Source organism: Pelmatolapia mariae, linkage group LG14 (assembly GCF_036321145.2).
Source record: "Pelmatolapia mariae isolate MD_Pm_ZW linkage group LG14, Pm_UMD_F_2, whole genome shotgun sequence".
Taxonomy (NCBI): Eukaryota; Metazoa; Chordata; class Actinopteri; order Cichliformes; family Cichlidae; genus Pelmatolapia; species Pelmatolapia mariae.
Genome location: NC_086239.1, coordinates 9,705,786 through 9,728,131, shown reverse-complemented (window position 1 = coordinate 9,728,131; position 22,346 = coordinate 9,705,786). Strand labels below are relative to the sequence as shown.

Sequence of the window (22,346 nt, the reverse complement as noted above, 5' to 3'; positions counted from 1 at the left end):
GGATTGGCTTCACTGTCTTTACAAAAACAACAACAGGAAATTCAGCCTGTTAAAAAGTGCATTACATAAACGGTTAACCTCCATCAGGCCGTGTTGTGGAAGGAAAAGTTTCAGCAATAGAGAAATCGCACAGGACACTTCTCTATGATTGTCTTATACTTATTAGGAAAACCCAACCCGACACAAGTGAACTACAGCTTTAAAACACAGAGTGGATAAGTTCTGGCATGGACCTCTAACCCTGAATTTGTTTGCCTAAAAAAAAAAATAAAAGTAGTTTCTAGTGTTGGAGGATAAAAGTCCTCAGCCCTCTCAGATATGTAACCTCCCTGAATGAACAGCCGTGTCCTCTAGAGTGATCTCTTCCTCTGGGAAGAGCAGAGGAGGCTGAACGATCCCTGAAAATGTTCTGAACCGACATATTTAATTTTAAAAGAAGAAGAAGAAGGAATGTAAACATCACGATGCAGACCTGTCACAGTCAGTAATACAAAGTCCTCGGTAACAGTCTCGGTAGAGGGAGGCCATGCATCATGTTGTCAGTAATGATAGACTCTGATCTGATTGTTGTCATCCAGGCCCAGCTGGACCAGCCCGCTCTTTGAGGAGGGAGCCTGATAGCGGGTGAACAGCGGTCTGAATGGTGGAGTTAAAGATGGCAGGAACAACCGAAGGTGAACTTTAGACTAGAGATGTTTGCAAAGTGAAACTTTTAAAAAGGAAGTTATATGAAATAAAGGAGAACTAGAGGATGGACCGTGTGTTAGAGTGATGGAAGGATACATGCTGGTGTCTTTCTTGCGCATTTCCAGCCACCTCTTGTTGCCGTCTATCAGCCCCTGCAGCCTTTGGCCGTCCATCTCAGCTGATCTCGGTGTGGAGTGAAGCGCCCGGCTGTGTTCACTGAGACACACACAGGAGTTACCGTAAGTACACTTAAAACAGCGTTTGTGTGGAATCTGCTACACAGGCTTGATTAAAGGTGTTTTGCAGGTTGCAGTACTTCAGAGCAGTGTATGATGAGTAAGCTGTGGAGGGTCTTGTTGTGCTGGAACTGAGCGGGGCAACAGCTGCTCCTGGACAAAAGAACAATGACACAATTTGTACAACTTTGTTTTGTTTTTTTCCCCCAACGAGTGCTGTTGTTGGTGCGCCACTAATCCAACAACATACCAGGGAATATCTGGCTCCAGCGGCTGTTGAGGGTGTCTCTGGATGCCCTCAGCTCACTGCTGATGGGCGTGCTGAAGAGTGGGGAGGCTGCAGAGCCGCTCTGAGTCGCCCAGCTCCACGGTGGCTCTGAGAGCCTCTCCAGAGGAGGAGGCGGGGCTAAGGAGTTGGTTCCCAGGTTGTACGTCTGAGCAATGACAGGAGCTGATGAGGAGGAGGTGGAGTGAGGATGAGACATAGGTGGAGGGAAAGCTGCGTAAGGTGCGGTGCTCTGCTGCTGGGTCAGCGAACCCAAGGCACCCAGGACGGTGTTGAGCTGGCCTGAGATCTGCTGCAGTGACTCTGCTAATTCCTGGACTTTGGCTGGAACGGTGGGAATATCTCCTGAAGAGAGAGGGAGGAGGAGAGCGAAGATTTGCAGAGGTAAGAGAAAATACAACTGGTGAGTTCTTCAAACTGTTAGGAGTGGCTCTCTGGGGACGCACTAGAGCCAAAATGATTGTCTATTAACAGTTGATTTGTGAAGTTCATATACAGAAACATTGGCTCTGACACACAAATCAAAGGGCCAGTTATAGTCCCCAATCATAAATCAAAGTATGGTATAGGTTACCTTAGATCTGCTAATTCAGTATACTTTGAAAGGGGCTTTACTCTCAGCCCATAGCTACAGGGGAACATGTTACTTCCATCCATCCATCCATCTTCTTTTGCTTAGCAAGGGCTTGTTTGTGGCGGCAGCAGCTAAAGTACAGCTGTAGGAGTCCAGGAGGAATCCCAGTCAGATGCCCAAACCAGAAGCAAGAAAAATAAAGCGCATTGACAAAATCGGTCTTTTTACACCTTTACAGGGTGCATTGTTGATAACTTTGACTTTATTGAGGCTGTGTAACACTGACACATATTCCAGGAGCGCTGAGACTCAGTCTGAACACTCAGTGTTAAAGGCAAACGCTGAACCCCAAGCGGTGATCAGGCAGAGCCCACATGTTGGATTTAGACTGAAATTTGAAAATCCTGTTCATTGTCTGGGGAGTGTGCTGGCGAGCATGCATTACCTGTCCCATCTGGCGGTTCCACGGTGCTGCTGAGGTCTGACTCACTCACATCAAAGGTTACCTTCCTTCCTCCGGTGAGCCGAGACAAATCCTCAAACAGCGGCTACGTGGAAAAAGCACCAGGGCGTTACAGTCATCACGACATTCCATTAAAAGTATGAATTCCCTTCTGCTACACCTTAAATCCAATCCAGGTTATATTTCCAATCCACTGAGACACATTTCATCCTTGCATATAAAGTGTGTTGAGTGGCAGAAATGTACCATGCAGCTAAATGTTCTGCTTATTTTTATAGCTTTTCATCAATTTTACTTGGTCAATATAACCTTCTACACTGATTACATAAACTCATTCTAAGTGAGACTTTAAACAAGCTCACAGAAGAGCACAAATACATGCTGATGACCTCCTGACCTCTTTGGCTATAGAGTTCTCTAGCTGCAGAAGCTGCTCCTCTTTCCTCTGCAGGAGACTGTTTCCTCTCTGAACCGTCCGCTCCAACTCCGCCACACGGTTGGCCTCCTGACAAAGGGAGGGGAAATTCCCATCTTTAAAAAAAAAAAAATCCGATTGAGGTTTAACACGTGAGGCTCCCCCTTACCTGTTCAAGGTTTCTCATCGTCTCTTCGGTCGCTCTTCCCTGAGCGGGGTGGGCCTGCAGGGCCGCCTGCCTCTCCATCAGCCGGCTGCTCTCTCTCTCCAGGAAGAGTTTGATCTTCTGGATGGAAGCGCCATGTGAGGAGATGTACCGCTGGAATCTGGACACGTAGAGGTGTGGGGATGGGAAGTGTTGAAGGTAGACACGCACCAAAAACTCAAATGTTTTGATATTTCTATCATACAAACATTAGAACTAGAAACGTGCACGGTTCAAAACAATGAAAGGAAGAGTTTTAATCAGTACAACATCAAGTCACTTAAACTTCTGGTTATTGGTCTTGTTAGTTAAGTAGCAGATGGGGTTATTACGGTAGTCAGTTTTAGCTGATTTAGTACTGATGACATAAACAACAAGTGCATAAGAGTGGTAACAATGAAAAAACACCAAATCTGTAATGTCAGATCCGGGAGGAGCTCTGCTTTCACAGCATCTGTCATCTTATTAGGAGTATTCTACCTCAAAGGTATTTCAATTTTTAGGATTCTGCTATTTTTTTAGGTTGACAAAATGATAAGAACGAAATGCTGGAAGTACCAAACCATAAACAAACCCCTAATCCTGAAGAATTTATAACTGTTTATTTCTGTGATTGGTACTGTGTGTGTGCTCCCCTTACTCATCCATGCTGCTGTTGCTGTCAGGTACAGGGGAAAGAGGCGGCTCCTCCAGGTCATCTACATGTAGTGATGTGTCTCCTCTGTCACTGGAGGGCGTCGTCGCCTTCTCTGCCTTCTTCTTTCTGTCCTGCTCTTGTTCCGGGGACGTGCTCGCCCCTTCACCTCGTTCCAGCTCACTGAGAAAACAAAAACAGCGGACTTTTCACATGGAAACATATTTAAAGCCATTAAAAAAACTAAACAAATACAAAACAAGAAAATTCTACATGTGCAAGGCGACAGTTATTCTGTCATTTAATACTGAGGCAAATCTATGAGTACCAATCAGAGCTTTTATTTTGAAAGCTGTTAGTGTAGGAAGCCTCTACCTGACTCTGTGGCTGAGGCGGTCACATCTCTCCTGCAGCAATGCCACCTTGGTCTCCAGGTGCTCCTTGTCCTCCCTGGCTCTCCTGCTCTCTTCCCTGGCTCGGTCCAACTCCTCCCTGAGCCTCTCCTCCTTCTCCTTGGCCTCACTCCTCTCCTCCCTGGCTCTGTTGATGAGTTCTCTGGCTTGGGCTTTCTCTTCTCTCATCCTCTCCAGCTCCTCTCTCAGCCGGTCTCTTTCCTGGATCAGCCGAGGTAAGGCCTGACGGAGGAAAAAAGGAAAGTTGGCAGTGAGTGCCAACTTTCCGAGTGAATAAAATCTGTTCATTAGGAGAGAGCATGGCTTCACACCTCTATCTGTCTGTCCACTTCCTGCTCCTCTTCTCCAAGCAGCTTCCTCCTCCTCTTCAGATCTGCTGCCTGATAGGAGACAGAAATTGATTAGTCCATGTGGTTCAGATACCTGTTAACAGAGCACATATTGTTTAAAACGGACCTTGGTCTGCAGCATGGCCTCCTGGCTCTTCAGCTCTTTGGCTCTCAGCTCCAGCTGATCCCCCAAATCCTGCAGCTCTGACTCCTACACAAAGAGATAAGATGACTTAATTCCCACCTCAGAGTTAGCATTCGTGTGTCTGTCCTGACTTACCTTGCGTGAGTGTGCCAGCTCAGTCTTTTGTATCTGTGCATCCAGCTGTAAGCGGAGCTTCTCCAGCTGGACAGCATGTGAGGCCTGCAATCGCTCTCTGTCCTCCTGCAGAGTGGACAGAAAGCGCTCCCTCTGAGCCGTCTCCTAGGACACAGACACGATGACGTGACTGATAATAAGTATCCTGCTTGTTTACAAAAAAAGCCTTGAGGCAAAAGCTTGTAATACTAGTTCACTGTTTAAAATTAAACACAAACGTGACACCGTGTGAGAAAAACTATTCTTTACTTTAAAGTCCAAAGCATGTGTAGTGTTGTTTTAACAGCTCAGTTTCTCTCTTCCTAGATTCAGACCTGTTATACGCATTTCCAGATTGTTTTTTTCACAGCCTCTCCTAGAGTAAGTTATTTAGCTCCTCTTAAAGTTCTCCCTGACTGAATCTGACCAACTCCTCTTAAACAGAAGATGGAAACAGCAGGTGAGTCAGTCTTCTATGCCTGAGCTGGCCAGATTAAGGAAATCTGCACTTACTAACATCATTTGGAGCCAAGAGTAGAAATAAACTGCCTCTTTAGAGCAGTCTGAAATGCTGATATGCCAATCAGACTGATATTAGCTATTTGCTGTCATATCAATAATGGCATTTATGACATTTATGTACGAAGAAAGGAGAAACATCCTTCAACCATGTTATGAATGTTGATTTTGCATACTTTGTCCACCAGAGGGCACTCTGCAACTTTCCTTTTGGCAAAAAGCTTGGTTGGAAACAGATGTTAGGAGCAGAGTCGGGTCGAGCATAAACAAATCATTCACTATCTTATTAAGCAATTATAAATAACGATATGTGGAAATCTGGTTATGTTTGGTGAATATTGGCTGAAACAACAGTTTTTTAAATCGGTATCGGTCTTAAAAATATCAGCCAGGCTCTAGTCTGAAGATCATTTCTTACTTGAAAGTCTGGCTATATGTTTATAAGAATCTACAGTACAACTAAATCTGAAACGCCCCCTGACCTCGTCTAGATATTTCTCTCTTATGCTGTTCATCTCTCTCCTGTGGTCGTTCCTCAGCTGCTCCAGCTTCCTCTCGTGATCCCGCTGCACTTCCTCTCGCACTTCCTGGAGCACATCGGTCAGCTGGGCAGCGGTGCAGAAAAGGGGGAAGGAAAAATTTTTAAAAAGAAGTTATAACCCATTCTAATGCCACTAGTGCTTCACGCCCTTTAAGCTCATATTCACAGAGATAATGCAATGCTGTATAAAAATGTGTCCTCTAACCTCGCGGTGGTACTCAGCCAGTTGCAGCTCAGGCCGCGGACTCATCATCAGCTCCCTCCTCCTCTCTGTGCTTCTGACCTTTATACAGACAAAAAAGTGCAAACACAGACAGATCATTAATCCATGTTTGTTGTGTTCATGTACTATCAAAGCAAACCCGTGGATCGGTTGGTTTTAATGTTTACATTAGTATATCACACTACCACTGGCCACAAAGATCATTTGGCAGTTTAAACTGAGACCATTTAGATCCTGGCAATGTCTGTCTTTTCTGTCTTTACAAAAACTAAAAAACAAAGCTACAACTGTATGGTGACACAGACACTTTAGGACTTTAGATCATGGACATAAAATATGTTGGTATGTTAGTACCACTGTGATCAAGAATTCTTGCCCTGGGTTACAAGTCTAACTAGAAATGGAGTTACCAGGACTGGGTCACAACAAAACTGACTTCTGGAGTCCTCTCACTACACAAGACAACAAACATCCAGGTTTAACCTGCCAGCATCTAGTGTGAGTCAGTGGTTTGTTTTTCAGTCCAGATTGCTTCATAACAAGGACAATATTTGACTATTTACTGAACCCAGCTTTAATCTTGATTTCTCCCATGGAAGCAGCTACAATACATTTGCTTCCTTCAGAACGTGTATGATCACTTTTCTATAAATCGCAATAACAATCTTAATAAATCAAGATAGGAAAAAAAACTTTCACCTATCAGGGGCGGATCTAGAGAAAGTTTCGTAGGGTGGCATCAGGGTGGCATGGAAATCAAATGGGATGGCAAAATCTAAGCCTTTTTAGAAACACATATGCAGGTGTTACATATGGTTAACATGATTTAAATGCAGCAAGTATACACGTTTCATATAAATATAGTCTAAAACTTAATTATTTTCTGTAGCTCACATAATTAAACTTTTCAGTTACATAACACGTGAATTTTGACTTTATGTACAATATAGCCTGTATAATAAATAAATACATATAAAAATATAGTTTTTTTAATCATAACTCTGGATTTAGTGGCCTGTCATTAAAATTTAAAAACTTATGTATACTTTGAAGTCCAAACTTTCAACACAAGCTGACTCAGACTCAGCGTGGCTCCAGCTTGTTGCTATGTCCGCTTAATCACATGCTGGTCCTGCAATTCGGAGGTGCGGCACACACAGTGTTAAGAACACTCACCTTCATTCCACCTTCAAACTGTTAATGCTATCTTATCTTAATAAACAACACCGTCATATGCAAAACTAGGGTGGCACTAGAGGTGGCAAGAGATCATTTTAGGGTGGCACATGCAACCCCATGCCACCCCTCTAGATCCGCCCCTGTCACCTGTGACACAACAGCCCCGGGTTTGAGTTCCCTCACCTATAATAAATTATCCCCCACATGGAGACAAGATTAATCACAGTATAAAAGCAAATGTGTACTTTATTTCAGACAGGTATATGACACACAGCGACATAGTTAGTTTAATAGGATTCTATTAAAGGGATACCTTCTCATAACTACATACAGGAATTGGCCTCTATAATTATTAAAGCAGCTATCAAAATATAGCCCCCACAGTAAGAAAACTCTCACCTCATGCGTTACATGTCACTTAACATTTTATTCTAAAAGTTCGAGCATGCTGCTCAGCAGTCCAGGATCTTCTTTCTCTTACTTGCTTCATAATGTGTCAAAAGTTTCAGGATGGTGAAAGGTTAGCATCAGCACTCTTCTACTATGAAGCCATGCTGCAGTAACAGATGCAGAATGCGGTTTAGCATTGTCTTGCTGAAATATGAAAGGCCTTCCCTGAATCTGGATGGGAGCATGTGGTGCTCTAAAACCTGCCATTTCCATTCCATCACAGATGCAGGATTTTGAACTGAGTGCTAATAATAAGTTGGATGGCCCCCCTCCTCTTTAGTCCAGTGAACATTGTGATTCATCTGACCTAAATATCCCGATAGAGACAAGCTGTCTGAGGATAAAAAAAATCAGCAGCATCAACAGTTACCTCCTGTTTCAGAGAGTCCAGTTTCTCCTCCCTCTCTCTCTGGAGCCTCTTCTTCTCCGTCTCCAGCTCTTCTTCTAACTCCGCCTTCAGTCGCTCGATGTCCCGTGTCTTCTGGGCCTCCAGTCTTTCCCGCGCTGCAGTTTGCTCTTCCTCTAGAGTGACACGTACCTCCTTTAACAGGACTTCACTCTCTTCCCTGCACACAACGCAGATGTTAATGTTAATACAGGGATTGTGTTTTTTCACGTGCAAGAAAAAACAGAATGTCGGGTTTTCACTTCTTTACGGGTGACTGTGCTGATGTGTGTTAAGCGTTGACCTGAGTTTGTGTTGCTGCTGCTCCCTCTCCCTCTTCGTAGACTCTCTGAGCTCCTCCAACATTCTGTCAGACTCCTCGTTCAGCCTGGCCTCCTCCTCTCTCCTTCTAGACAGGAGGTGCTGCCGTAAAGCCCTGAGGGAGACGCACGTAAATTCAGATGCATTTGTGTATGTAGTTACAATTTAAAAAAAACCTTTGGAAGCAAAGGAGCTTCATCAATTTGATTCACACCTCATGAAATATTAACAATAAAGAGCAGGAAGTAAACAACACAATACAAAAACAAATTTAAAGGTGCTGTCTTTGAGTTTGATCTCCTACCAACCTCAGTCTTTCCTCAGTCTCCCCCCTCAGTTTCTCCTCCTCCTCCTCCTCTTCTCTTTTCAGCTCTTCCCGGAGGAGATGAATCCTCTGTTCTTTTTCCTTAGCTATGCGCTCCTTCTCCTCCTCTATCTCTCGGTCAGCTTTCCTCCTTTCCCTCTCCATCTCCTCTCTTTCCTTCTTACTCCTCTCCTCTCTCTCTAACCTCTTCCTCTCCTCTTCTTTCTCACTCTTTTTCTTCTCCCCGTCTTTCCGGCTTTTTCCTCTCGGCTCTTCTTCCATAGCCCTCTCTTGTTTTTTTAAGGAGCATTTAACACCATCAGCTTGGATGCTCGAAAACGGTGCCTGTCGGCCCCTGGAAGTTTCAGGCCTCTCAAGTCCCAGAGGTACGCCGAGGCCCTGGGCCGTTTGCCTGGGGGTGACAGCCTGGTCTGAATGCGAGGAGATGGAGGGTGACGGTGAAAGGCTGGACTGGTGAAGGACAAGCCGGTCAACTTTATGCACTGGGGATGTGTCTCTGTCTTTGGCCAGCACATGGCTAAAATAAAAGAATGAGAGCAAAAGAGTTAAAAGGTGTTGTATTTGTTCATCATAATTCTACGAACAGGCAAGATGGGCATAAGTCTAAAGCTTTCTTTATAAACAGTTAATGTTGTAAAAAGTAGATGTTTCTTTACTAAAAAAACAAAATAGGCCGAGTGCTAAGTGCAACTTCCTAAGAGGATAAAGTCACATAAAATCAACAAAGCAGATATTTTTGAGGACCAATATGTAAACCAAAGGCACCTCTTACTGCCCTCTCCTCCTTTCCTTTCCCCCTTTTCTCCTTTCTCCTCTTCCTTCTCCTCTGTGTCAGTTTTTTCCAGCGGACTGACAGCATCAGACAGATCGTTGATGTCCAGAGCCTTCTGGGACAGCTGAAAGACATAGAGTTTGAAATCTAAAAATCATTTATCAGATGTGTTGCAGCTGCACATTTTTGCTTTTTTTGTTTCTTTTTTTACACTGGAAGAATAAAAAAAATAAGCAGTTAAATGAAAGGGAAGCTTTTTGGATTTTCAAATTCTAACCCAGAAAAAGACATTTATTTTCTGAACTCTTTTAGAATATTATAACTTGTCCAAGCCTGCCTATCGGTGGAACACCACAAGAAAATAGTGTCATTGTCCCCACATAGCCTGTTATTAAAATAAATAAAATGTAACACCTCATAAAGGCTTTTAAGAGGCTTTTAAGATGAAATGAGTCGGGTTTTTAGGTCATGACCGTGCCATATTTAAAAGAGTCTTGGGGGATTTTGAGGGGGTTTGTTTTGGTTTTTTGAGTCATAGGCTGGCACAGTAGGTTGAATGGTAAATGAGTTAGGGTGCATACCTTCTTATCTATGGAGAACGACGCCTCCTCAATGTTCTTACTGGCTTCAGAATTCTGCAATAGTACAGAAAGTGATCATGTAACGTTATCGCTGATAACCTATGTCTAAACAACTGAACTGCCCACAAGCAACACTGGACATCCAAGCATGCTGCCTCTACCAAAGCCACAGAAAGACACTAAGGGTGATTCCAAGCTATAGCCTACATGCAAACACAACCACGGCCAGACTGCAGGCAGGCACACTGCAAAATCATTGTGCAACTGAAGCAAGCACACTCTGCAGGTGAGGGGCAACGTTGTGGGATATGACAGTTCTGTCTAAACAGAAAACTCAAACCAGCAACCTAAGGTCAGGTCAGCTTAATAAATCTGCACTGTCAATGGGAAAATGCTCCAATCCAGTCCTCAGGGGCTCAGATAGATTGACCTTTTGCCCAATTTGTCATTCAGTGTGTGAATGAAGACTTCCAGGCAGGAAGTCACGGGGCAAGTAGCAGCCCCTAAGGCAGTGGAGTTGGAGCCTGAGAGCTACATGCACCTGCTTACAAAAATCAAGCGAGACTAAGACTGAGAGGCAACACAGAGGCACAACATCGGACCCTACCTCTGAAGGAAGGGAGGAATTTTTTGTCACATTTTGCATCTTCCGATCATTAATGGCTGGTTGGTCATGAGCCCCTTCCTCTTTAAACCTCTCTATAACCTCCTCCTCCTCATTGCTGTCCGATGCTCTCTGGCCAACTGAGTCATCCTCTAGCTCCGCTCCCCCCCTCTCTGTGTCTTCTCCTTCACTCTGTACACATCTTTCCAACACCTCATCACTCTCTGTCAGTTTCCTCCGGCTTAGAGAGCACCTCTCCAAAACCTTATCGCTCTCCTCCTCCTGCCCTCCCTTGCTACTGGTCCCGACCTCCTCTTCCTTTCTCTCACTGTGCTCTCCGTCACTTACAGTTCTCTCAAGCTCATCCCTCTCTTTGTCAGTTCTGTCCTCCTCCCAACTTACTCCACCTTGATCACTTTTGGAGGACTTCTTCACGACTTCACTGCTACCATTCTCACATTCCTCTTCTTCTATTTTTTGCTCCTCTTCTTTCCTCTCTCTGTCTTCATCTTTGTTCTCGTCCTCATCTTCACAGCACTCTTCCTCTAGCTCATTATTTTCATCTTCCCCTTTCTTGTTCTCTCCAGCCACTTTACTTTGAGCATCCTCTATCTCCTTCCCCTCCTCTTGGCTTTTTCCATCTTCCTGTCTACCTTCCGCATCTCCTTTTGTCTCTTTTGCTTCTTCTTCATCTTTATCTAGCGTGCTACCCTGCTGCTCTTCTTCCTCTGCCTCATTTAACTCCTCTGCTACCTCCTCTTCTGAGTGCTCAGCAGAGTTTTCAGGACCAGGAGTGACAGCATCAGCCCCCTCCTCACTGACATGATTTCCACTGCCTATCTGTGGAGAGAGGTGGATGTGGCGACCCTTCAGAGAATCCTGAGTGGAAGATAATGGGAAGAATGGTCCATCCGTCCCAAACAGAGGCAGAAAGTCAGGCATACAGAGACATAAGGGAGAGAAGGGAAGGAGGAAGTAAGGTGAGGAAATGAGCCAGACAAAAAAGAAAAAGAAAAAAAAGAAATCAAGTGATATATGGTGAAGGTGAGACGTTCTTGAAACATGGCTACATGCAAAACTGACACATTGCATGCATGTCTGCACAAACAAAAGACACAAACATTGTTGTTCTGGGTCTCACATTCAAACACAAGCACAAACACAGTGGATAGTTCGAGCAGGTGTGTTTTATGACTGTGATTTCCTTGTTTCAGCACTGAATCAGTACACCTTTACACTGACAAATCAACAGGAAATTCTGTTATTCTCCCCCAAAACACACCAAATTTATGATTTTGGGTGCAAGCCTTGATTTGGTGAAAAAAAATAAGTTTACTACAGGTAAAGAAGCTAGTGATACAACTACATTTACACAGTTTTTCTCCTTATTGATCCCTTCAGCATTTAAATCAGTCATGCAGCATGATTCACTAAGGTGCATATAAAAGAAGCAAAGGTGCCTTAAACCTGCATTCCTTCTAAAGATCAGCAGGAGGCGACTCCTCCAGTCATGAAGAGAAATCTAGTTATAGAGACATCTAAGGGAAAATGACCCTTCAGCTCCCTGTGACTTCTGCAAACACTTTCTTAATGAGCTAATAGACTTAACTACTAGTTTAGTCTTACTCAGTCCAACATAATGTTCACTTTGTCCCCATTAGAGTCAAGAAAGACGAGAGAGCAGGGTATGGGCACACAGTGTCCCTCGGTTTCTCAGTCAGACCCAGAACTCGAGTCCAGTATGAAGACAGAGGCATCACAGCTGGACATTTGGCTAACACAGTGGGTTATGTAATGATTACTGGGTCCACCCACAGTTTATGGTTTCGGCCCATTTTAACCTCACATGGCAACAATAGTTGTTTTTAGGGAAATGCTGCACAAGAGCACATAGCAGAAGTGAGACAAATTTCTCAACTTGTGTTAATTTATTTGGCATGTGAGGAACAACTGGTTTTATGTGAAAGGAAACGCAACCTCCTGAAAGATCCAGCTAAACTAGAAGGAGTCTGACTTCATGAAGCCAAGCGTGGCTTTATAAACTTGTTTTTTCACATAAGCATCACTTGCACCAAAAAAAATCTTTAATCAAATCTTAAATGAAATCCTAAAATTTTGTATTTTTTTCAGAACCGCAGCACATCACTGTTCTACTAGACTACAATTGCTAGCCAAACATTTTACAGAATATTCGTTTAGCAGGCGAGCATATGCTGTACAGCTGAGAGCCGACGGCCTGGGTTCAAGTCTGAAACGTGGCCCTCCGCTCTCCTGTCAGTCTTCACTTTACCTATCCAGTAAATCCATAAAAAAAAGAAACTGTTGCACTGTCCTTAGGGAAAGACTACAAAGTATGTGTCACTGTCCAAAAATTTATGGACCCTTCTCTAACCTCTCCTTGGTCTACTCTTCCACATTTGCTTAGGGCATGAAAACTACACACATATTAGGTCTGTCAGACTTCAAGCAACAAAGATGTGCCCGCATTCTCAACTTTGAAAGCCATCTGTGCTGCTTTTGGTTATTGTGTTTTTCAATACAGAAATAAAATGTATCACGAATTTGCGCATCATTAGTAAGTAAATTGCATTTTATCCCTCAACACTTTTTAAAAATTTTATTTGCCCTGATTAATAAACCTGGCCGTGTCTGTATTATATACACAATTTATATGACTAATTAAATTACATGATATAAATACAACTGTTCAGTGGTGATGGTAAGGAATTATACTGTGAATGATATACTTAAATAAATAAATTCATGAATGTGTTTTGATGGCGATGGCCCATGCTCTTGTTGTTTAGAGAGCAAAGCAGTAACAGTGGCAGTAGGAGGACAGAAGGACAAGGAGGAAGACACAGTAACAGCCGTGCCCGTAGGACAGATCCCAGCAGCACAGCAGCTGCAGGGACACACATGGGTCACAGTGCAAAGGTGAGAGGTTTAAAGGTCAAAGAAACACAAGAGAAGCAGAAACATATGGTTTAGAGACCACAGTTAGACGAGACAACAAGAAAAGTCACTTTTTGTAATCATAAAAACACTTATAATAATATAGCACCAATACCCATTAATAACACTTCTAGTTAAACAGGCACTGAAAATACAGCAGTGTCTGTGTATTTTCTAAATCTCTTACACTGCAGTTTTACCAGAGGAAAGGTACCCGAGACCCCCATTCTTCACAAATATATTCTGATCTTTGTACAAAATCTCTGGTTTAAAAAACAGAAACACAACAATCATTATAATACCTCGAATGTGCCGCACATTGAACAACACACCACAGCCGTTCAAAGACACACACACACACACACACACACAAACACAACACACACACACAGGTGAAGAGGGCAGAAGTGGCAGAGAGGTTTTACTTGTTGAGAGCGAGAAAGAGAGAAATGATGCGTGGACTCTGTTGTGTGCTTTTACTTGTTGTGACTGCGGTTCAGGGCTGTGGTCACCAGACAGGCCCAAATCCTGCAACTCGGGCTCCGTCCTCTCCTCAGCTGGTGCTGCACCAGTGGCATCACTTTCCTGCAGTAAACATTTACACAGGAAACTTTAACACTGAACCTGATAAACCATTAATTAGGAAACATAATTATACTTTCTATAAATGAGAAGGTGCATAATGGTCAATGCAGTTATTTGTGCCTAAATTATGAATCAGAGTAGTAAAAAAATCCTGTCTACCTCATACTTTAGGCTTCCTCCGAGGGCATCCAGATCCAGGTGGAGATTCTTCAATAGTCTGTCTGAATCATGAGGACTTGGCTGGAAAGAACAGTCGCTGGTTACAGAAGGACGTGAAGTGTATTTCCTGGGAGCAACAGGAAGCTAAACCAACCTCGTTTTCTGAGATTTTGTCATCATCACTGTGAAAATCGGGCAAAGAAAATGACACTCTCTCTTCCTGTCGGCTGCCGAGTATTCTGGTTGCTCCACTGGTTCGAGGAGCCTGAAAAAGAATGAATGGAAGTAAAAGATTCAGATGGGATAAAAAGCGAGAAGCACGTCATTTCATCCATAATGTAGCATGATGGTTCTTTTACCTGTAGGGGTTTCTTGAGGGGTTCCAACCCCCCGGAGCTGCCAAGAGACCCCCGCAGAGCAGGGGCAGATCCAGAGAGAGCGCTTTGGCTGGGGGCATCCAGACCTCGCATGGGAGCCAGGCTGGTAAGCGAAGATTGCAGAGGTCCCAGAGACGAACTGAGGGCCTACAGGAGAAGAGACACAGTCGGTGATGTGAGCTCTCGCTTTTCAACAAATCCTTTTTTAGGAATGCATCGTGTTCTCTGACATGGAAGTCTAGTTTTAATATTGCAGGAGAAAGAAAATGTATTTGGGCTCTTTAGATGTTTATATTTTAATAACGTAATACCACTAATTAGACATTTCCACAACTCATTCTGCAGCAGTCCAAAATTCCAGCCTGTGATATAAAGAACTCTCTCAGTCACAGGGAGAACACAGAGTTCTGCAGCAGATGGCCCGGACCCCAACAGAGCCCCGATTACAACACGGAGTCAGTGGGGATTATGCAGAAGCAGATGCAGAAGACACTGAGGCAGCATAACACTATATAAAAAGATTGATAAAGTGCCCACAATGTTAGAAACTGATTTTGCAAAGTGTGCATAAAAGGACCTTGGCGGGCTAAATCTGAGCATTTCTAAGGGCTAATTGAAAAAAAAAAACAAAAACATACAACAACAACACTGACAACACGACGGCGGAGGAGTGGTTAATCTCACAGCAAGAAGGTGTTGGGCTCAAATCCACCATCTGGCCGGGGCCTTTGTCTGTAGGTTAGTTTAGTTGATTCTAAGCTGCCCACAGGTGTGAATGTGAGCATGAATGGTTGTCTGTCTCTCTTTGTCAGCCCTGTGACAAACTGGCAACCTGTCCAGGGTGTAGCCCACCTCTTGCCCTATAGCAGCAGGGATTGGCTCCAGCATGGTTAAGTGAAAGAAGCTGGATGGACGGAGGTTGGAGTTGTGAATTTCAAACTTTAAGAATCAACAGGCTAACCCTTATGAGTTCAGAAAAACTTCTAATAACCCAGTAACAAACAGTAGTTTGTTAGGAACCTGTGTTCAGCACACAGACACCCATCTTAATAACAAAACTGATGCATCTGCAGGCGAAACAAGCAAGAAGATCATTCTTACACACCAACAAAACACTTGCCTTAGCTAGTGAGTAAGCTACGTAGTGCAGCGATCCCCAACCCGCGGGCCACGGAGTCATTTGGTACCGGGCTGCGAGAGTTGAGGCTGAGGTGTGAAATATAAGGTTTTCAGAGTTTTTACTGTTAACTCCGTATTTATGCGATACCATAGCGACCAGAGAGCATTAAGGGGCAGAGAGGTAGATGTTACTCTCAATATTGTTGGTGCATTTCAGGAGGACGCTGCTAATAAAGTTACACAATTGCACAGTGAATTTGTGTTTATTATTATATTTACAAAATACCACAGTTTTTGTCTTGGTCGTATCATTTTATTTTGTTGTATTTATCCACGACACCTCAAAGGGAGGTCCGTGAAAATATTGTCTGACATTAAACCGGTCAGTGACTCAAAAAAGGTTGGGGACCACTGACCTAGTGCACTAACAAGTGAAAGAAAAAACATAGCTCACTATTAGCCAGGAGCTACTAACTAGGATTTTGAGGATTGCTTTAACTTGCTTCATTTTATTGTTGGTTTTATTCAACCATTTTTGACTTAAGAAGCTTGCACTGCTTTCCTAAGTGGCACAGACTCAGGGTACATTCAAAAACCCACAACTCTGTAATGCAATCAAACCATAAAGGAAGACCATTTATTCAAAATTTCACAAAATTTCCTGGACTGACAGACAGGTGGAAGGCCTGAAAGTCATCAGCAGCAACTGACTGCACAGCATGATAATGTTATATTCACACTGTGCAGGCATCCATCATCATCGTGGAATAAAATGGAGAACCTGCAACATTACAAGCAAACATTACAAAAAATACAAAAGAATCTGAGTAAAACAGAAACTTGAATTCACTGGTGATGCCAAATACATGCACAAGAAGAACGAATAAAGAATTAAAAGTTAGTACTGATTAATAGTGAAAATACGAACACACACACACACATATACATACATGTTTGTCCCTATAACCACTTAATCAATCTATACACATCTTATTTGCAGTCCATTATACTCTGATGCCATGTTGCTCGAAAAGTAAACATAAACATTTTGTCTAAAACAAGAAGGAAGAATATAAATCAATAAAACCACTCACCCCAGGAGTTTTGAGTGGTTCCTTCTTCTTCTTCTCTTTCTTCTCCTTCTTTTCTTTATTCTTTTTCTTCTCTTTCTTGTCTTTCTTGGCTCCTGCGCCCCCAGCTGTGGCTGTGAGCTGAGCTCGCTCACGCTCCTGGGCCACCAGGCGTCGGTAGTGCTCATCACAGGGGTGATCCCAGGTGGACTGACCCGTGGAGAAGTTGAAGTAGTAGATGTCCCCTGTCACGTCCTGGCTGTGGGTAAGGAGAAAGGAAACTGGAGTCTTTCACTGTTCTGTGCAAAAGTCTGGAGCCACCCCTTAGTGTTTTATAATTTTACTTTGAAGGCATCAGACATTCTTGAAATTATTTAAAATGGTCTTGTGCAACAACACCATTAACACTGATCTTACCAAACTGAAGGGATGAACCAGTGTGGACAACTAAAGCAAACCTGTTGTAGGAGGACAGGCTGGTGGTGATGGATGGCTCGTATAACCCCACCTCCTACATTTTTATGTCCATTAAGCATTACAAATGATTATTATGCTGTAACTGTCATAATAATTATTCAAGTTTAGTTAATACATTTAGTTAAAAACCATAGAATCCATTCTTACAGTTAATACCACTCATTGAGGACATCATAATGAAGCTAAATTATATAAAACACATGAGCCAAAAATCAGAAGGAAAAGCTATGTTAATCTATTACGTTAATCTATCATCTATCTACAAGTAATAATAACTGCTTTGTAAGCCATGTGTTGCTGGGTTAGAGGCATTATTTGGTCAATAGCTCTGACGTCTCCCTGGAGAATTTGGTAAGAGATGGTTGCTACACACTTTGGCCTTCAGTTGTCAACAACAGACCCTCACTTGTAATGAGCTGGAAATCACACCATAATCCACACCTTGAAAACACTTTGTAAAACACCTGAATTTGCCAGAGCATACGTGAAAAAGGACTTATATCTCTGGTGCTTGAGGTCCACTCCCTGGGTGCTTTCCCATTACTTACCAAGGCTTCCACTCAGGAGGCAAAGGGGCGACGATGCCCTCCCTTGCCAGCCACAGCAGCTCAGGCTCATTGTCGGGGTCAATGCCAATCTCTCTTGCATACTCTTGGATCTCTGATCAGAAGAAAAGAAGACAAGCTGAATGTAAAGTATGCACCATGTAGCATAGTTTTGGAAATCTCCAGAATTGATAGCACTGCAGTTCTGGATGAGCTGTGTTAATGGAACCTGAATGCAACATGTTCCAATACATTTGTGAATAAGGTGATGATGAACACTTCAGTATAAAACAGACAATTCCAGCGGCATCGGACTAATATTAGTTCAGTGTTTAGGTGTGAATAAACACAAGTAAACCACAGTACAGTTTAAATCTCATCAACTGTGCTGTTCAATGATGCTGGGGTACCTTGTTCACAGGGTATATAATTCTCATCGTATTCCTCTTCGAGGATCAGCTGGTCTCCTACGAGAGCAGCTGCAGTCATGGTTACTGCAGAGATAAAACACAATTCACGCACATATTATAAAACAATGGCGATACCGTTTGCATCAACGTCTCTTTTGAAAACGGCAGGTTTTGCGTTCTCGTTTAGCTGAAGGGGTAAAATTCACACATTAGCTAACTTTTGTCGCATATTTTGTTGTAAACTGACTAACAATGTTTAACATAGAGAAAGGGGCTTCTGGACTAAAGCCACAGTCAGCATATAATCAACATATAATCCTTGCTGAGGACAGCAATTAGGGTCGGGAAGTAAAAGGAGCGAAATAAATCTAATTAATTTAACGTTAGCATCTCAGCTAATTTCAACGTTAGCGTAACGTTAGCTCAGGAAGCTAAGTAGTTGGAAAGCTGATTAGAGCCGAGCCGTTTACCTTCCCAACTTTAAATTAACCCCTGTGGAAGCAACGCTTAGCTGTCAGTTCTTTGACGGCGGCATTGTGCACAAAGACAGGGCAAAGATGCGAAAGTTAAACTCCTAACAACATCTCCAAGGACGCTTCCTTCGTTTCCTGTTGACGATAGAGACGTTTGAATCTCACTGGCTGAGCCACTCCAGGCGCGTTCACATGTACTCGGAAACTCAGCAATTGTCAGTATATCCAGTTTATGTGTATTACAGTACATGGTGAAATTAGACTTTAACAGAGGTTTTAACGGTGAGTATACCGTCATTTATTTTAGTTTACACATATAGACACAAAATAAAAATAAAATGTCTGAAATATATGAGTAAAATCTGTTCATATGATACGACAACGTTAATATGAAAGGTATGGTTTGCAAAATGGTTTTTAGACTTGCTATGATGTATCTCTTGGAGACTGGTACTGGCAAAAAGTATCTTCCTGTCTACCTTCCACATCTCCTTTTGTCTCTTTTGCTTCTTCTTCATCTTTATTTAACGTGCTACCCTGCTGCTCTTCTTCCTCTGCCTCATTTAACTCCTCTGCTACCTCCTCTTCTGAGCGCTCAGCAGAGTTTTCAGGACCAGGAGTGACAGCATCAGCCCCTTCCTCACTGACATGATTTCCACTGCCTCCACTTCCACTGTCCGTCAGAGGATGGACTTTAAAGTTCTGATGCTGGTCTATAAAGCTCTGAATGGTTTAGGACCAAAATACATCAGTGACCTCCTGACCCAGTGTGAACCTTCCAGATCCCTCAGGTCATCTGGATCCGGTTTTTTATCAGTTCCCAGAGTCAGAACCAGACACGGAGAAGCTGCATTCAGCTTTTATGCTCCTTATATCTGGAACAAACTCCCAGAAAGCCTCAGATCAGCTGAAACACTCAGTTTATTTAAATCCAGGTTGAAGACTCACCTGTTCTCAGCCGCATTTGAATAAAGCACCAAATCCAAACTTTTAAGCTTAAATTTCAAAACTTACATTTTAACTACTGACTTTATCTACTGTTCTGATTTTATCTACTGTTCTGATTTTATCTACTGTTTTGATTTTTGATTTTATATACTGTTTTGTTTGTTTGTTTGTTTGTTTATCTTAATCAATTTTAAATCATGCTTTTTATTTGTTTTTGTTTTTAATGTCTCTGTAAAGCACTTTGAATCACCTTGTTGTTGAATTGTGCTATATAAATAAACTTGCCTTGCCTTGCCTATCTGTGGAGAGAGGTGGATGTGGCGACCCTTCAGAGAATCCTGGGTGGAAGATAATGGGAAGAATGGTCCATCCGTCCCAAACAGAGGCAGAAAGCCAGGCATACAGAGACATAAGGGAGAGAAGGGAAGGAGGAAGTAATTTGAGGGAAAAAAAAACAAAGAAATCAAGTGAAAGATGAAGGTGAGACGTTCTTGAAACATGGCTACATGCAAAACTGCCACATTGTTAGGCAGTCAGCACATAAAAATAAGTCCACCAAACAAGAACATGCATGTCTGCACAAACAAAAGACACAAACATTGTTGTTCTGGGTCTCACATTCAAACACAAGCACAAACACAGTGGATAGTTCGAGCAGGTGTGTTTTATGACTGTGATTTCCTTGTTTCAGCACTGAATCAGTACACCTTTACACTGACAAATCAACAGGAAATTCTGTTATTCTCCCCCAAAACACACCAAATTTATGATTTTGGGTGCAAGCCTTGATTTGGTGAAAAAAAATAAGTTTACTACAGGTAAAGAAGCTAGTGATACAACTACATTTACACAGTTTTTCTCCTTATTGATCCCTTCAGCATTTAAATCAGTCATGCAGCATGATTCACTAAGGTGCATATAAAAGAAGCAAAGGTGCCTCAAACCTGCATTCCTTCTAAAGATCAGCAGGAGGCGACTCTTCCAGTCATGAAGAGAAATCTAGTTATAGGCTGTGTCCCAATTCAGGGTATGCACGCTTGAAGTACGCACACTACGCGTACTACGGACGGTGCGTACTATAAGTACGGGAAGTGCGAAAGTGAGAGGCCGTTCATCAATGTCCAAGTACGCGAGTACGTACTCGCGTTTCCGGTGAGTACGTACTCGCCGAGAACGCACGGGAGTACGTACCCGCCGAGAACGCGAGCACGGACTCGCGATATGTACAATTGGAACACCTGCGTACGTGATGATGTCACAGGTCCGGAGTTTGTACTGCCGTCCCCTCTTAATTTAGCAATTAATAGATCCTCATATTGGAAATTAAATAGCTCGCTTTTGAGCCATACATTTGTAAAATCTGAAATCACACGACTGTTGAAACACTTTATACACAAGGCTAATATTGAGAATTCCTATAGCACAAACTGGGAAATTTTTAAATTTGAGACAAGTAAAATGTTGAGACAATATGGGGCAAAAATAGCTAAGTCAAGGGCAGCAGAAGGAGAAAATCTAATTGTTCACATTTCCGCAATATATCAACTGCCACCAGACGAGGTCTCGGAGGAGGATAGATTACATCTTAGGTCCTTTCAATCTAAACTGGATGAGCTCTACCGCCAGAAAGCTGAAGGTGCTTTCGTTCGTTCCAGAAAAAGATGGATAGAGGAGGGAGAGCAGAATTCTGCTTATTTTTTCCGCTTAGAAAAACATAGATCCAAAGCCAATACTATCCACAAATTGAATATAAATGGTACGGTCAGTGATGATGCAAAAATTATCTCTCAATTTTGTTGTAATTTCTACTCAAAGTTGTATGAATCCAATTATAACGCAAAGGTCGCTACCCAATTTATTGACTCTGAGGAGGGATATTAGGCCCCTTATGTCAAAATTATTCATGAGCTTTTTGAGTGATAGGTTCTAATGAATTATTCATGAGCTCCGGAAGTAATAACGGAAGTAATAACGGAAGTAATTAAAAATATGATATTCATAAAAATATGATATTCATAAAAATATGATATTCATAAAATTATGATATTCATCCAAAATATGCTACTTCATAGCTCCTTGCTTTTTCTCCCCTCAAAAACAACTAATTGATTATTTGGAAAGATTTATTTTATATCAAATAGCATTCTTTTATTTTTAAGCTATTAAAAAAGTTTTTACTTTTTTATGCTTAAAAAACGCCATCTACTGGTGGGTCAGCGCATGAGCGCCCAGGGCGCGCGCCCGCGCCTGTGTCTCTATGCGCGCGCGGGAGCGCGCCTCTCTCTCTGCATCGGGCCTGTGTGTTTCTGGGACCGTGCTTTTGTGTGTGTGAAAACATGTTAAACCAGTATAAATGTGCTTAGTTAAACTTGTGCTTTTGTAACGTTCAGTATGGCCAGACATACAGGGTGCATGCCTTTCGGGAAAACTTTATTTCAATTTATATGCATTTGTTTAGTCCGAACAAGGAGATTTAAAATCAAACTCAGAATCGCAAAAAGAAAAAAGTCTCGCGATCTCCCCGAGCATAAACGCACCGCTGCTCCCAACATAAAAAACTTTCTCAAAAAACTATTTTCTCCCAAAAAACGCACCACAAAAAACCCCATAGAATTACTCGATAAGACTCTCTCCCCGCTCCCAAACCCCGATCCTTAGGAAATAAGCAGGGAGAAACTCCTGAAAAATCCTCCGTATTTCTATCCAAAAACCCCTAGAATAACTTCTAGGCAACCCCTCGTATACCCTAACCCTTATATTCGATAACTGGGAAAAATCCTGAAAAAAA

At 42.6% G+C, this 22,346-nt stretch overlaps 1 protein-coding gene across 3 annotated transcripts; it reads right to left on the bottom strand.

The window, feature by feature from the left end:
• Nucleotides 1-497: 497 nt before the first annotated feature.
• On the bottom strand, nucleotides 498-18,757 carry LOC134640871 (centrosomal protein of 164 kDa-like). Of its 3 annotated transcripts, XM_063492921.1 has the most exons (28): nucleotides 18,608-18,757; nucleotides 18,138-18,221; nucleotides 17,731-17,842; nucleotides 16,730-16,964; nucleotides 14,499-14,663; nucleotides 14,294-14,404; nucleotides 14,140-14,220; nucleotides 13,876-13,980; nucleotides 10,444-11,319; nucleotides 9,837-9,890; nucleotides 9,249-9,379; nucleotides 8,467-9,000; nucleotides 8,142-8,273; nucleotides 7,823-8,018; nucleotides 5,806-5,883; nucleotides 5,542-5,664; nucleotides 4,523-4,666; nucleotides 4,370-4,453; nucleotides 4,225-4,293; nucleotides 3,876-4,135; nucleotides 3,507-3,683; nucleotides 2,831-2,987; nucleotides 2,644-2,751; nucleotides 2,229-2,331; nucleotides 1,174-1,554; nucleotides 1,004-1,076; nucleotides 784-903; nucleotides 498-636 (listed from the first exon to the last, which is right to left on the bottom strand). In XM_063492921.1, the coding sequence occupies exons 2-28, from the start codon at nucleotides 18,214-18,216 to the stop codon at nucleotides 540-542; spliced, it is 4,785 nt and encodes a 1,594-aa protein (XP_063348991.1). In that variant the 5' UTR covers nucleotides 18,217-18,221; nucleotides 18,608-18,757; the 3' UTR covers nucleotides 498-539. The 3 variants fall into 3 exon arrangements, with proteins under 3 accessions (XP_063348991.1, XP_063348993.1, XP_063348992.1); XM_063492923.1 differs by lacking the exon at nucleotides 10,444-11,319; XM_063492922.1 differs by lacking the exons at nucleotides 13,876-13,980; nucleotides 14,140-14,220; nucleotides 14,294-14,404; nucleotides 14,499-14,663.
• Between the last annotated feature and the right edge of the window lie 3,589 nt (nucleotides 18,758-22,346).